Source organism: Amphiura filiformis, unplaced genomic scaffold (genome assembly GCF_039555335.1).
Source record: "Amphiura filiformis unplaced genomic scaffold, Afil_fr2py scaffold_153, whole genome shotgun sequence".
Lineage (NCBI taxonomy): Eukaryota > Metazoa > Echinodermata > Ophiuroidea > Amphilepidida > Amphiuridae > Amphiura > Amphiura filiformis.
The window spans coordinates 105,774-122,888 of NW_027305617.1; the positions used below are offsets into that span (position 1 = coordinate 105,774).

Sequence of the window (17,115 nt, forward strand, 5' to 3'; positions counted from 1 at the left end):
CATTAGGATATTCAGTTTAATAGTTTTGATCTTGTGTTTGGTATTGTCAATGATAATTTACTTTCCTTTTTAATATTTTGCAGTAAATACTACATTTACAGATGTAGATTTCAGGAAGTAATTACAAATGTTGCTGCTTTGAAATTTTTTATTTTGTTGAAACGAAAATGGAATATGATATTGCCTATAAAAAGGGTAAATTAAGTAATTATTTTAAAAAGTGGTGCTTTGACATTTGATGTACAAGGTGCATTGTAATATTGTTATGCTATTTTGTCACATTATATACTGACTCTGTATCTCATTATCTTTATTTGTGCATACACTCTAAAACTTGTGCTCTGGGTATACTGTAGTACCTTATACTATGTATATTATAGCCTATACATTTGCAGCTGTATTTGTGATTTTCTGTGATTATATTTATTTTTATGTTTGCTTTTTCTAATAAAAAATATATTGACAAAGAAACACCAATAGGGTAGTAATTATTGATTAGGAGTGAATGCTATATTTGCAACTGGTTATGGTGGGATCATCCAGTAACGTCCATCTCTTCCGCTGTGCAGTCAATGATATCTTCAGCGTGCTTGGATTTCCCCCAGAATTTATGTTTGTACCAACATAACAACTTTTCCAGTTATGCCTACCTTGCATGCTTGGTAAGGGTAAGAAACGTAAGAGCAAAGACAATAAAAACCAAAACCCAAACTCTCAGCAAATAAAGCTAAACTGTATTTTATTATAATTTATTTTGGTACACAAAATGTTTATTATGTACAACTTAATTTTTTTCGCCCTTATTTCCGTTAAATTCTTTGTGTTATTTATGTGTCATTGTTATTCTGTTCATTTCTATCTCCATCAATCGTAATGCAGGAATCGCGTCAATCGCTATTTCACACATTTACTAATTTTCTCTGGCGCCGGCATTTCACAATTGTTTACTTGTTATATTCGCTTGATATATCATGTTAACAAATTGCAATTTTGAAAACTAAAAACTTTGACATTGAACATAAAATTTATATCAACCATCAAAATTATATTCGCTAAAACACCCTCTTATCTATTCACATGTTCTAATTGAATGGTTATAATTTGGAAAATATCGAATTACGGGAGGCAATTCAGAAGTGACCAATATGTTTGAAATTGCTGTCATCATATATTTCATATAATTATGATTTTATACACCAAGTACTGATTCATTTGGGTTTATTACTGAAAACTAGAGGTCGCTTACAATGGTATCATCATGCAACATTACGTGATTTACGCCTGTGGTTCCGGTTTTGGATATTGATCTAAACAAACGCTGCATGTTGCTGCAGTTTGTTGTGATTTATATATTAATGTAACAATAATTGTTAAATTGGATTGATATCGTGTGTTACGTATGTGCAATGTGCGTCTGTCAAAGAACTGATTTCTTGTTTGATAAAAAGCATCAATATGATGGTATTGACCCTATATATATACAGAGAAGTAATTCATTGGTAGAGCACCAGCGCAGTAACATTCAGAGCCTTATTTCACCCTTATACAGATGAGCACTCCATTATAATGCCTCTTTGAAGGTGTCTTGGGAAGTATTTCTTGAACATATCTCCTTGTCTTGGGTAGGCATCAATCAATTCTCTGAGGTCTCTGGACTTAGGGCCCAACCAATATATACGCTGAAAATATGTGCTGCTTTGAGGTTAACACGGAGGATTAAAATTGAACAACTTTTCCTAGACAAATGTTGGTTTTGAATTTTTCGAAATTTAGTAATGTTCATAATAATCACTACCGCATACGATATTAGCACCAGATTAATTTATCAAGTTTATGGGGAACGAAGAAAAAAATCACATTCCATGCACACGGAACAAGAATAAAGGGTAAAAAAATGTAGATGAAACCCACCTGCTCAGCTTTGGGGCTCGAACCTACGCTTCACTGATGCATTCTTTGTAACAATCGTCGTATGGAATTTTCAACATATTAAGGCTACATGCTCTTTTTGGTTGAAATTTTTGGCGGGAAATAATCCCGCCAAAACATTAAAGTAATCTTTTCCCACAACTAAATATCATAGTCAGGAAATTAATGATGCATCTGGTAGCTTAGATCATAACTTTCATTGCACTTAGTTGCAATTATCCCAGACAATTCTTGATTTGTTTTTACAGAGTCTTGAATTGTCGATGTTTTTGATCAAAAAACATCACTCGGTGTATTTTGAAACTCGAGGCATTAACTCTTCTCAAATTAGCCCCAAATCATAATTTATTATATGCACGTGTAGCAAACACCAATGGGAATAATTGGACGTTGTTTGCGGAGCCTAAATTTGGTTTGATTTTATTTCACAATAATTCTAAGGTGAGAATTTTGACCTGACATTTACTTTTTGGATTTCAAATTTAAATTTATTGATATACATATTTTGAATAAATAAAGAGTACGCTTACCTTTCTGCAACACTTCCCGGTATCATTAAGCATCTGCTGCTAACCAACATTTTAGCTGAAAACAGTCCCTTCCTCTCATTCTTGAACAAAATATGGTTCAAAAGTCCGTACGCTGCGTGTATAAACTAGCACAGCGAGATAACGAACAGAGCTATTTACGGTGGGGTATCTATTGTAAGCTATTAGGGTAGGCCTATAGTATATCTTCCCGCAAGTGACAAGATGTGTCAAGCAGGGCGGTATATTCAAACGCTATTGTCTGGATCATTGAGTATCGATTGAGCACGTATACATGCAGCACGGATGTGTGTGGTCCTCCCCAGGTTTTGACATAAATTACAAATGACGTCGTGAATGACCCAGCGTTTTCATTTTATTATTACTAAATTAATCGTCGTTTATCACGAGTGCTAAGAGTTGTACCAGTTCAATTCATCAAAATTAATTTGTATTAAATGAAAAACAAACAGTCATATGTCTTTCTATGACCGTATTCCTACCAAAATCAAAATCAAAATGATTTTCAATACACTAGAAACGTGTTGATATGTATATCTTTGAAAATCGCCGAATGTTAACCACAGTCACCGTGGCAGCATAGGCATCTTTAGCATTCAGTGAAATTGGCAGTGGTTCGAACCCCGGTGAAAATTTTAGTATTTTTTATTCCTTTTACTAATGCGCTGTGCCGTTTTACAAACACGCCCCTGAATAAAACTTATGGGCATGTACCCTTAAATGAATTATGACGACGACGACTCATGGGTTCAATCGATCCAATAAATGGGCTAAATAGGTAAATCAAATTTTAAAAATTACCCACCACTAATTGCAACCGAATCCAGTTTGCATGCATCCATCTTCCACAAGCTAACACAAAAACATATGAAAAGTCCCCAAAAAATCGTAGTGGAACAGTCCCTAATTTGCATAAATCCAATATGGCCGCTTATACAGGAACAATTTAAGACCATTAATTTGGATTAAAATTGGAACATAGTTCCATTGTAAACGACTGTGGATCCAAAATTTGACCTTTTTGCCTATAACTCAAGAACTGTATGTCGGAGACTGGTCGAACTATACCTTTTCAGTATCCTTATGATAAGAGCAAGACATTGGTATGGTATGAACAAGATGTGACCAAATGTCTGCGCCCATGGGTGTCACGTGTCCAGAAAAATTTCCCGTGAAAATGTACCTATTAATTCTGACTGATTATGGTATATGTCCAATCCATGCTCCCAGAGTCGGTGGCAGTTTGTCAACGCCTTGTTGTGGACTCCAATGTGGACTCCACTTGGACAGAAAAGAGAGCAAAGAAACTCTTCACATCCACGTAGAACTTCATCGGATCGTTTATCTCCTTCGCCAAGACAAGCTAGTGCTATCACAGCCTGTGAGAGCATGCCAGTTGATCAAAGTTGTTGATTTCTCTGGGCCAAGCTTGTTGTAGGCTGCAGGAAAACTTTGCACCGCCTTTTGCTTGTATTCATGACTAGCAACAATATCTAGTAACAAATCCTTTGTGCTGTTGCTATCGAGAAACATTAGGCAGATGTGCCCTATTTAGCATTTCTTTGCATATTTAATTATTTTCTTTTTTTCCACACGGCTTACCCATTTAAAGAATCAATAAAATATTTCAGTGTCCAAAGCTAACGTTAAATAGGACGCTTCCACCTAATGCATATTGTTGTCTTTGATGTCTTGAGTTGAGTCTTGAACGGTGTAGGATTTAGTTCCCTTCATCGTACATTTCCGCCATTCTCTAGTCGGTTCCTTCAGTGATGCTTTCTTTGTATAGATGTCGTATACAACTTGGACTTGACAATATCCTCGAGCCTTTGAGTCAATGAGTGTGACAAATTGCATTTCCCATCTGGAGTGTCAACTTTCTTATCAATGTTGCCATGGACGTATGCTGCAAAAAACATTGGAACATAGGGTTTGTGGTGTTGACCTTGAAGGAAACAACGTGATGCACTATTTGCCAGATTGTTGGTTATTGCCCGGTCATCTCGAAAGAGTGCCAATCTGGAAGAAGTAATTGGGATGCGTGAGTCTGCATATGGTCTTATGGTACCGGATGGATCTTACCACGACGGACAAACGCACGGTGACATAGGTTCTGGAAGATCTGGTTTGCAAATAACACACGTCAAGCTTCTGCACAGCCTACTGAGTTTGAAGCGGGATCGGATACCTGTCGTGTAGTTGATGGAAAGGGAGTAGCAAGCTATGCAGGCGTTGATGACAGTCATGAATTTCAAAACTTGCAAAGAGCTTGCAACCACAGGCTTGCAACATCCTTCGTCAAACTCACTGACTCAAAGGCTTGAGGATATTGTCAAGTGCGAGTTATATTTGACAACTTACACAAAGAAAACATCTCTGGAGAATAGCGGAAAAGGCGAGATGATGGAAATAATTCCTACATCGTTCAAGACGCAACAGGCATCAAAGACAAAAAGATGTTTCTCGCCAGCAGCCGCACAAAGGATTTGCTAACTCTCTATCTTTCCCATCAGCTCATCTATAGTAACGACAAGGTGACTTCAACATGGCAGGAGGTCACGACGAATTAGAAATGTGAAACAATGACCACAGTGTCAGCACAGAGGAAGAGGCGGACACCCCTACGATTTATCCTGCTGTAGAAGTTGCAAGCAACAGGATGAATGTCCACATATATTCACAAGACACGGTGGCTCTACGAAGAACACCACTACTTGGCAGCCAAGAAGGGATGCTTTGCAACTTTCCTGAATGCAAGTCCCGTAATTTCGTGATACACTGAAGAAGATAAACCATCCGATAAATTTTTTGTGGATGTGAAGAGTTTCTTTGCTCTCTTTTCTGTCCAAGTGGAGTCCACATTGGGCAAGCAAAGATGCTCAGATGGGTTTTGTTCAAGCAACTCAACAAGGTGAACAAGTGCGGTGGATGTTCCATTGGCAGCAGTAAAATCCCCATATGCCAAAACATATAGTTAATCATCAAAAGCATCTTCCTATGTCTATTGCTTCAAAAGTTATGACATTTTACGTAAAAAGCATGAAATGTGGCGGGGGGTTTTAGGATCTTTCGTGAGGGTCATGGAGTTCCAATATAGTTCCGAATTTGGTTGCATTGTACCTAAAGTACAACTTGATGAAATATATAAATCAGTGTCGTAAATTTAGCTAAGGTTGTATCATGTCTGTCTCATTTATCATGTTTATCTTGCCTAAGCTGGATCTAGAATAGTAATGTAATTCATTAATGTTCGCCAGTGGGAAGAAAATAGGTTACCAAATCCCCAAGTAAGATGCACATCTACGTCTTCATAAATATGTAAATCTTATTATATTGAAGGTCCGGTTTCTTCTTTAGTGTAAAGAAACAGACAATCGTGTTATTTGTCCATGACCTATTATTTAAAACATTAAATCAAATTCTAGAGTGAATTAGTATACAGCCACTAGCAATCAGTGCAATAGCATTAAGAACTAAGTACTCTTCTAATTGCGCTACAATCGCATATTCGAGAGCAACTTGGTACAGTCCGTTGATAGGGTTTAATGTACGCCGCAAGGGCAATACAGATAGTGGCTAAAGCCCTGATTTTCCTTAATCGATTCAACTTTATATCAAACTTGGACATAGCTGCACTATTGGAACTCTAATTGTACAAGCTCACAACATGTCAACATGTAAAACCGAAAATTAAAAATCTGGTTTCCCATGAACAGTTTAAATCCAAGTTTATATCAAACTTGGGGTGATAAATAGGCTGAAAATTAAAAGATTTGTCTCTTAATACTGTGGTGTTCACTACCCATATCATCGGACAGCCTATTTCAGAACCATCGTCCCTATTTTCACACTTCTGTTACCAAAGTAATAGCAGAGGGTCGCGAAACCCGGCGAGACTAGTGGTTCGAGAACCGCCTTGATAGTTTTTGTATTTTTAATTTTAATTGCTAATGTCCAACATTATTTCCGCGGTATATTAAATGTGCAAATCATGCATTGGTTATTGTGAAACAGTTGAACGTTCGATTATTTAATAAACTCTAATAAATGTAATTAAATTACAAACTAATGGATTTTAAAATAACAAACTAATGAATGTAATTAAATTACAGGTAGACTAATCATGTATGCTATATAGCTTGCATTGTAAGCACGTCTGTATGTTCTGTTTTCAAAAACCACTCAAAAAATAAAAATAAAACACTACCACAAGTTATTTAAAAAAACACGGAAGCGATTTACATGTATATCATTGGTGTTAGATGTTTGTTCGTCAAATCCAATAAATATTTACTCACATACTTGAGTTGTGATTGGCTACGCACTGCTTGCTCCTACCATGAAGGATGGTTGGTCCTACCATGAAGGAGGGTTGGTCCAAGTGTGAAGACTGCTTGGTCTAAGTGTGAAGGCATATCCTTCATGGTAGTCTCAAGCACTACGCTGAAGCGTGTGATTGGCTGCTAGCGCAAAGTCGCTTATTTTGCTATTATAATTATTGAAGAATATGAACGTACGAAATGAACGCATGGACAACGTAGAATATACACAAAATGTGTCCGTTTTGCAATATACGAGTATTAAGACAGTCAAGGATATTTAACATGCGAAGGAAAGTCTAACATTATGATCCATTTTGTTCATAAAAAATCATTATAATAAAGCAACAGAGAGGTGTGAAAATTTGCATTCCTTCATACGCGTGGTTCATACTGTATTGATATCACCATAATCATTTAGTGATGGGCGCCCATAATAGTTTACTACCAAAATGGACCCCTACATGAATGAATAAACCAAGTGTTATTATTATTATTATTATTATGATATCAATGCACATACCTGCAGATTGTCCATTGAGATCGGTCGTATATAATATTACAAAATTGATTGGGATTTGCATGTTTGATACAAACTTACAGTTCTGTACTGCATCGTGCAACGTGACTAATTATCCCCACGAAAAAGTATCATTTACACTTGGAAAAATAATCACAATTTTAAAACTAAACCATATTGGGATAATTTTTTTTTAACAGATGCACTATCTAATCCTGCACATTATGACACCACATTGAATCCAATGTGATCTCAAGAAGTAAAGTTACAAGCAATTGAATTAACGAAAGTCCTATACAAGGCGCAAAAAGATTTTTAAAAGCGCAACAAAGAGACAACACAGTTTCTTCAATGAAGCTTTATTTAAACAGATATTCAAATTAAAGGCACGCACAAATTAGCCATTCACCTCTCTCAAACCAGATGTCTAGTCCGTGGAGTTTGGAATTTTGGAATGTTTTTAATTTACATTATTGATATAGCAAACAACCTCGATAGTTCCACGCAAATACGCCTCTTTGCAGACGACTGCTTGTTGTATAGGTCAATAACATCTGAGCATGACTCACTGGCCCTGCAGAAAGATCTCAATTCACTTGTTGAATGATCTGACAAGTGGCAAATGTCATTTAATACACGTAAATGTAAGACATTACATTGCGAGTAACAACAAAGAAAAATCCTATCATTTATACATATAGCATGGGCACTGGTAATCTGGAAACCGTATCTCATCACCCATATCCGAGGGTTGAAATCAGTAGTAATCTAAAGTGGTCGAATCATATCAACAATATTTCCGTTAAAGCCAACAATGCTCTAGGGTTTATTCGCAGAAATCTCTGGAGGTGCCCAAAGTACGTAAAACAGCAAATGTACTTCGCATTGGTAAGACCGCGCCTTAAGTTTGCTTGCGCTGTCTGGGAGCCCCATAATGTGTGCGACATCCAACGAATTGAGGCAATACAGCGCAGGTCAGCTCGGTTTGTATCCAACAATTACTGGAGAACAGAGGGCACGGTCACTACATGTAGTATCCCACAATATCTGGAGTGGCCTTCCCTTGAGCAGCGAAGAAGACAACATAGATTAACAACAAGGTATAAAATTCACAATGGTGAAATTGCAATACCCATTCCTGAATATGCTCAAGCACAGACAGTTAAAACTCGTCAATACCATCCCCAAAGGTTTAGAGTTAATACACCTCACATAAACACCTACAAATATAGTTTCTTCCCCGGACAATCATAGAATGGAACGCCCTACCTCCTTCCGTGTATATTGTCAAATAAGTTGACTGCTTCAAGAGTTGTATTAATAATCCGGGGGGTACTCAGTACAAATGGTCATACGGGGACGTGCCGCAAACATGGGTCGCATTTTCGGCCGCTTGATATATCAATGACCCCTTATTTTTTCCGTTTTTGTGGTATACGCATGGGTAGTAAGTTGAAATTGGTATTGAAATGGGGTCTAAATCAGATTTTGGTATATCAATAGGTCGAAAATCTTTAAACTCACTCGCATGACTTTCACGAAAATAATTTGTCTGATCGTGTCCAAATAAGGTACATCGCTATCCAAATAAGGCAAATCAGAACCATAAATTCAGAGCTGGGCAAATCAATTGGTAGTCCGATTAGCAACCACGTTGAGTTGTCATTGCAAACAGATGGCGACACTCTTCCGATGTAGTATATGCGAGCCCAGCACTACTTCTGTTTACCCCGGCCAATTTTGATAAATCAATGATATACTATCCGTATCGAAGTTGCAACATTAATTTTTTCATCGCTGTTTTTTAAGTCAGTTTTGTCTCTCGGAACTCGGAATCGCAAATTTCCCGTAAATTAACTGCCGATTTTTAAATGCATCGAATCAAATATATAGGTTTTTTTCAACAATCGGGTAAGTTTTTAGTGTAAAGTTGAGTTTTATTTTTGGTGCCGAATTCAGCGACACGCGACAGCACTGCCAAGATCATACACGATCGATATGCATGGGTCAAATTGATGTTGTTTGGTTCGATAATTCAATGATAATTGCAATCGCATTGAACAGAAATGCATGAATATTAAATTCGTTTAAAATTTCAATAAACCATGAGTGAGAAAAAAAAAGGTACGGTACCGTACAAAAAAATATAAATAAAAAATTCATGTTCAAATAAAAATTCCAAAATTTCTATTTTTTATTTTATTTTTTATTTTTTTCGTTCTTCTTTCACCATGCAGGGTACAAATATTGTCTATTGCTCACCCAATTTTTTTCACAGACATCTTCCGTCAATCGACTGTCTTGCATGAACCAACGGCCATGATGAGCGGGGGGGACACTGGCTGCGCCACTACTTTTGTGGTTTTTGTATGTTGTTAAATAAAATTTAAATAAGTGCAAGAATCATCTTTCCCTACACAATACTTGTTACAAGCTAGGCTAGATATTGGCCCCTACAAGACAAACGAACATAAATTAGGAAACTGAGAAAACAATAAATATATTTTGGATTTGTATTCATTACAAAATAAGTGGTGGTGCAACAATTATGTGTACCCCGGGGTGGTGAATTCTCAAAATGTTCTGCCAAAAATTCCTCCCCCCCCCTTTTGGCCTTCCAACAAATCTTTGCCCCCCCCCCCTATAATTCACCCCGGGGTACACATAATTATTGCACCACACCTAACAAACAAAATAATAATAATTAATAAATGATAGACCCTTGATAAATAGAATAAAAAAATACAAAATACAGTAAACAAGAAATAAAAATATGATCTGAAATTACGTATAGTGGTATGTGGATGGGTCAGTATATGGGGTTGGTATAGCAATGGGTGGTATATTTGTGTTTTCAACTGGTATAGTCATGGGTGTCTATACTATGTTGGTATATGCATCGGTAGTAAAAATCAGGTTTGAAGTGGTATAGACATGGGTCCTACTTCAAAATCTTCGGAGGCACACCCCTACCCAAAAACAAATTGAGTACCCCCGGGTTAATAATATGTAATTCCATGTCTTTTTTCTTCAGTTTTGTATAACCATGTTGTATTCAACTGGCGCCTTTGATCACCTCAACTGGAGGTTTCATGCAACTTTGTTGAGTATTTATGTAAATGTAGATGCAGATGAATAGACCAGTTTGTCACTTTTTAAACTGGACCTTTGTCTACTCAAATACTTCTTACGTTGCTTCTTGTAGTCACATAGGATTAAATGAGGTGTCATAGTGTCATAATGTGCCGGGTTGGCTATTGCATCTATTATCCCAATATAGTTCGGTTTTGAAATTATGATTAAGTGTCAGGATACCTTTTGGCGTTCCATTCCACTCGCCATTCCGGCTGTTGGAACGGAACAATACAGCTTTCAACGAGTAAATTATATTTCCACTATCACACACATGTCATTGTGCTTCATCAATATATTTTATTGCATTCGATTACTTGAATGTGGGTGTATGCAAATGTTTTAGTTTAGCATAGATGTCACTGTTATGCGAATTTCTAAATGAATGTATACGGAGCGTTGATTGAGTCGGACTACATGTAGTATGGCGCTCTATACATGATTGACTGTTCAGTGACGTTAATTTCATCTTGCAACGGACCACAAAATGGTTCATTCGATGAACCAAACAGTGTGACTGCGGTCATTTATAAATAATGCTTAGGATAGATGAGCAAATTGGTGTGAACTACTGTCATGTCTACGGACCGTGTGTACTGAATATCACTCGCTAACACTTCAAAATATCAACGTCCATTTGAGCAGAAATAAAGTTCTAGTTGATCAGGTTTTGATTTGCAACAGGGCGATGTTTACATCTGTTTTCTGTTTTTATAATGCTTAGATGAGCAAATTGGTGTGAACTACTGCCATGTCTACGGACCGCGTGTACCGAATATCACTCGCTAACACTTCAAAATATCAACATCCATTTGAGCAGAAATAAAGTTGATCAGGTTTTGATTTGATTTACATCAGTTTTCTTATTAACGGATTTCAGCATGCATTACTTGTTGCTATTACATGTACTCACACTTATGGCTGTGTTTGCAGTTGCAGATGTAACTGAAAATATAACAACTTCTGAAGTTTACTCAACACCTGAGAGTGATATTTCTACAAATCTTGTTTCAACGATGCTAGCAGTTACTGAGCGTTTCAGATGTAGCGATGACTTTGAGGCAAACTTAACTTGTGCCGAGCTTTGTAACAAATGTTACGCACATCAGGGAAGACCCCTTGAGAATTCTAGAAAGCCAAGCGAGAAAATTCCGCTATATATCAGCTCATATTACGAAGGACCTGGCGGTGGATGGGATGGTAGCGGCTGTGTTCCTGCAATAGAAATGGCATTCGATGACATCAACGCCAGACCAGACATATTACCGCAATATGAATTACGAGCAACATGGAATGATACAAAGGTAAATTTGATAATAAGTATGAAATAAAATCAATCTTTATATAGCAGTGCTTCTCTCCCATAAATTTGTAGCACTTCAAAACCTCAAAATCTGCTATCAGAATCAGAATCTTTTATTGATATTCACCTCACATTGGGTATATTCAATGTAAACAATATACATGCAAGTACACAACACAAATACATAAATCACAGGATAATATTAACAGTTTACAATAATCAAGTGCTATAGTCATGACAGTAATACAAGCACACATTAGTGAAAGCTGTTATTATAAGGAATGTACAATAATATAATATTTAAAACATAACAAAAGTACGGTACATTTAAATGTCATGAGACATCCGTGTAGCAAATGCACCATTAACATATTCAAGAATTAGATAAATACAACCATATTCCTCTGCACTCATAATGAGAAGGAAAGTATCAGTATCAATATCATAAATTTCCTTAACACCAGAAAATAACTTAGTACGAATTGGCCATCATAATGAGAGCACTTCACTTTATAATGAAATGGAACTCATCCTCAACAACATTCAAGTTACAAAGTTTACATAGTCGTTGTTCAGCATCAATTTTTGGGTGACATTAGCGACCTTTTTCGATCATTAAAGAGTGAGCACTAATTCTAAGTTTACTAAAATTTAATCAGAAAAACAGATAAATTATTTTCCGTCTAAATGTCACCCAATGTTCAAAAACTAATAAATCTATAATAAATTACCGAATTGGAAAACTTTTCACGATAAAAATTTTGACCGGTGGTGATGCATTTGCAAATTGCATTTTTGCAAAGCAAATCATACATTAAGTTACGCTGCATATTCAACTAATTTTTTAAGTCTTAGTGATTAAAGTCTAAAAAATGAGCAAAAACAGCCTAAAATACATTATCCAGGGTCCAAAAATACTGTACGGTTATCTAGCAATCGTGGTTATCTAATCATCGTTGTTTGCGCGTGCATTAACGCGATGACCGTGGCAGTGGCGTAGATTTCTTTTTGACATTGGGGGGATGGAGTTGGAAAAAATTCTTGAAGTATAGACGAATCCAATTTCACGCATTCCTATACCTTAATGGCTGCCAAAGTTGGGTCCCCGTTGGCTCAATCTCACCTAAAATGTGAAATAAAGCGGCCTTGGAGGGTATTTTAAACTGTATTTTATCACCCGTGTTACACGTAGACAAAAGAATGATGACAGTTTACAACACAAAAGAATCTAACATCGCTTTTTAAGCGGTTTTGGTGTTGCGGGGACCCAAAGATGGCCGACCAAATCGTGACCATGAGTTGGCTCGTTGGATTCGTCTATAGTTAATCCAGCACCTTTTGGAGAAGCGCGCGAAAAAATTGCTATTTTAAAGCTAAACTGATGAAATACTGTGTAAAAGTAGAATAAATGTAATAGGCAAATATGAGGTTAATTTGGTCAGAAACCTATTATCAGGCGTCAACATTGGGGGGATTATTGTATGGACCACCCACCTGGCAAAATATGGGAGAATTTATCCATCCCCCACCCCCACACCCCGGATCTACGCCTATGGACCACGGGTTGCACTGGTTTCACGCGTATTTACGCGATAGTCTGCATTAATTGCGCCATAATCCATGTCATTATCAAATGAAAATTGAGTAAAGAAAGCGGGAAAAATAAACACAGAATATCAAAATGAATGAGCAGAGTGCATGGGTGCCATAACACAACATAACATAAATTTCATTTATAAAGAGCATAAGACTGAAGTTTCGATGCACTGTACATCAAATAAAAAGCACAGGAAGATATACAATGTGCTAGCATAAAGTTTTAAAAAATACATCCAGATAAAAAGTACAATAACATTATAGAAACATTATAAAATACAATATTATAACATAATTGAGATAAAAAGTACAATGATATTATAGATACATTATAAAATACAATATTATATCATATCATAGTACAGAATAAGTGGAAAAAACATGAACATTGTCCTCCGACAAGCAAAGAAGAGATGCATGGTGCTATAAATTCAGATTAAACAGATGAGTATTGAGTTTGTTTTTGAGCTCCGGCACGGTAGTGGCATTGCGAATAGAGTCTGGTAATTTATTCCATTGATACGGAGCAGCGACAGAGATGGCTCTGTCACCATAAGACGCGGTGTTTGTACGCGGACCGGGTTTGAGAAGAGTCTGTTTTGAAGATCTGAGAGAGATTGTTGTGGTAGGAGCATAGTCTGAAATGAGTTCAATGATGCATTTTGGAGCGAGACCGTGTTTAGCTTTGAAAGTTAGCAGCAAGATCTTCTTGAACAGTACACGATGTTTAACTGGTAACCAATGTAGCTTCCGGAGGACATGTGTAATGTGGTCACGGCGATTGGTGAGAGTAACAAGTCTTGCTGCTGCATTTTGGATACGTTGAAGAGGTGCAATGTCACAAGATGGCAAACCGTAAAGGAGATTATTGTTGCAGTACGAGCGGGAGGATATGAAGGCATGAACCAGGCGCTCGGTGGAGCTCTGATCCAAGTATTTTCTGAGCTTGACAATTTTATAAACACCATAAGAGGCAGACCGACAGACATTGCGAATGTGCTGATTCGTTTGTAAAGTACTATCTATGATGACACCAAGGTCTTTAGCAGAAGAGGAAGACTCTTGGGTTGGCGATAATATTTAATAATCCGCGAAAAAATAGTACATATAATGTTTTCACATTCACATATTTGTTAACAGTTGGTGGGGAAGAAGTATATACTAGAACCATAGAAAAATACTAGGGATAAAAGAGGGAGAGAGGATAAAAGAAAAGAGAGAGAAGAGGGATGTGAGCTAAAAGGAAGAACAGTACAAAGAAGGAGAGGCTAGGGGACAACGAAGAAGAAGTTGATTAAAATGAATTAAATGAAAAGGTTGATCAATCGATAATAAATTAGGGAGCATAAGTTGGTAAAATTGTTCTCAATAAAAACCTCGGAGGGTGGTGATGCACTTCCAAGTTGCATTTATTTACGAACCGCGAAAGGCGGGTGACCGCTAATAAATAATAAAAATAAACAACAGAATTCAGAAGATGTATTAAAAGTGGCTAACACAATTATTGCTGAATGGACAAAATATGACAAAATTAAGACAAAATAAAGACAAAATTGAATTTACTTCATGTTGATTGTATTATTTGTTGGTTATTAGTATTTTACAAAGCATCGTTATTTTATTTACCCCCAGTCTTTACTTATTTCCTTGATTTTTGCCAAATATTTCATTTCAAAATACGTAATAAAAATTCTAAAATGACGTATTCTTCACTTTTAAGCAATTTATACAAAGTTGTAGCTTTTTACAGTTTCGCTTGGATCGCCGAATTGGCCTTTAATAGAATTACAAAATGTGGGTGAGTGGCGAAATAACTGGCGAGTAATTATTCCATCCCTATTGTGTTAAATTACTTGAAACAATTTCAATTATTGTCATCCTGTGCGAATTAAGGCGAGTGGGATGGCAGGAACCATATTTAGTCACGTAACTAAAAGGCAAACTGAATATTGTGATCTTATAGTAGAAAATGAGCAAAGGAAGCAAATAATCACATCTACTACGTAGTTCACCTGTAGCTGTGAGAGTAACGGATAGCGATGCTATTTGACCCCTGATAACGAAAAATTAACCCTTTGACTTTTTGACATGTCCACGTCATTTTGGGGATTCTCTTTACCACTTTCATCCCGGGATTTTACCTGTTTATGGTATCGAGCTTGAGTGATATTCATGCTGTAGTGTTTGCATTTTATTGTTCATCACTGCATGATATTGTAAGCTAGACTTTCTTTTGGAATGCCTATTTTCAATTTGCTCGTTTTAATCTCGAAATATGTTTAGTTAATAACGAAAGAGTAAAATCACAATTGTGCCACTTTTACTAGGAAAGAGGGCTGTATTATGTAAATATGTTTACAGTTGTTACAAGTAATGAGGTAGATGACCCATTCAGACTTACAGTGAATCTTTCATGCATAAAAAGGCAATCGTCAGAAGATCATATTTCAGTTCATAGGCACTACAATCGTGCAAATTTTGGTAGAATAATAGCACTAATATAGGTGATTAATTTATGGAGCAATTTCAACAACACCCCTCATTTAGTAGAAAAATGTCATTTAACTTTGCACAGGAGGTCAAGTTCAAAGTTATTCAAAACTCACACCATCGTCATCCTCTGGTCATAAGGTTTCAGAAAGGTATACTTTGACTTATAGTGTAAAAGTGTACTACATTTTGACGTCATTTATATCTAACTTATAAAAGAGGAACCAATACACCTGGAAATGTAGCATGTTTAAGTCCATTTAATTCAGTAACATTATTTTATATGAGGATATGGGAATTTATTGCACCATATCCCACAATGCAGATATATTCAGGTGACATTTGAGAGCAGGTGGTGTGAACTTATATTTATGCAGAATATGTGTAAAGTCCTAATTCATGCATGAATTTATCTGAGTTTGAGATTTCTTGCTATGTGATAGGTATAATGCTACAACTTTACCACAGACATTCCTAAGTTGGACTGGCCAACGATTGCGAACCTTTAGCTTTAAACTTTAGCTCCGCAGGGGGCCAAAAATGAAAATTGTCTGATTTTGTTGAAAATGGTCTCAAATGGAAAACTATTACTCTTGGCATAACAAATAGTTTGAGACCATTTTAAAGAAAATCGGAGCAATTTTCATTTTCGCCCCCGTGGAGCCAAAATGTGAGATATGACGTCACAAATTATGTTACCTATTTGCCCCCCAGCAAACACAAAAACGTTTTAAAAACGTTTTTAATAAGTTATATTTTGGCTTTTGGTTTACATAAAAACGTTTTAATGACATTAAAATGTCGGGTTACATAAAGGTCATGAAAACGTTTTAAAACGTTTTGTATGAAAACACACTACAACAATATTTTTAAAATGTTTTCAAAAATTTTATTGTAAACTATTTTTGCAAACGTTTTTTGCCAAATATTTTGTCAACACTTAAATAACATTACGTTTTATGCCCTTAATATACCCTTTATATAACCCGACATTTTCTGACATTTTATAACCTTTTGCGAATGATATCGAAAACGTTTTGTGTTTGCTGGGATAACTCCATAACCATACGTCATAGATATATCAAAGTTACTTTTTCTGAATCCTTATGACTAGAGATTTGATTTGATTTGATTTGAGTTTATTAAGCATATCATCGTAAGAGTCAAATAACATATTGCACAGAACATAAATACAAGAACATAGTTATTATAAAATACAAATTAAAACATAAAAATTGACACGATAATACGCCAAGGATATCCCTTAAAGTCAGAGAC

At 36.2% G+C, this 17,115-nt stretch overlaps 1 protein-coding gene across 1 annotated transcript in view; it reads left to right on the top strand.

The window, feature by feature from the left end:
• The first annotated feature begins 11,365 nt into the window (after nucleotides 1–11,365).
• The window catches only part of LOC140145155 (gamma-aminobutyric acid type B receptor subunit 1-like), a 35,612-nt gene continuing 29,862 nt past the window's right edge, over nucleotides 11,366–17,115 (top strand). The window contains exon 1 of the mRNA XM_072166930.1: nucleotides 11,366–11,752. Within this exon, the coding sequence (XP_072023031.1) occupies nucleotides 11,366–11,752 (387 nt within the window). The remainder of the gene's footprint in view (nucleotides 11,753–17,115) is intronic.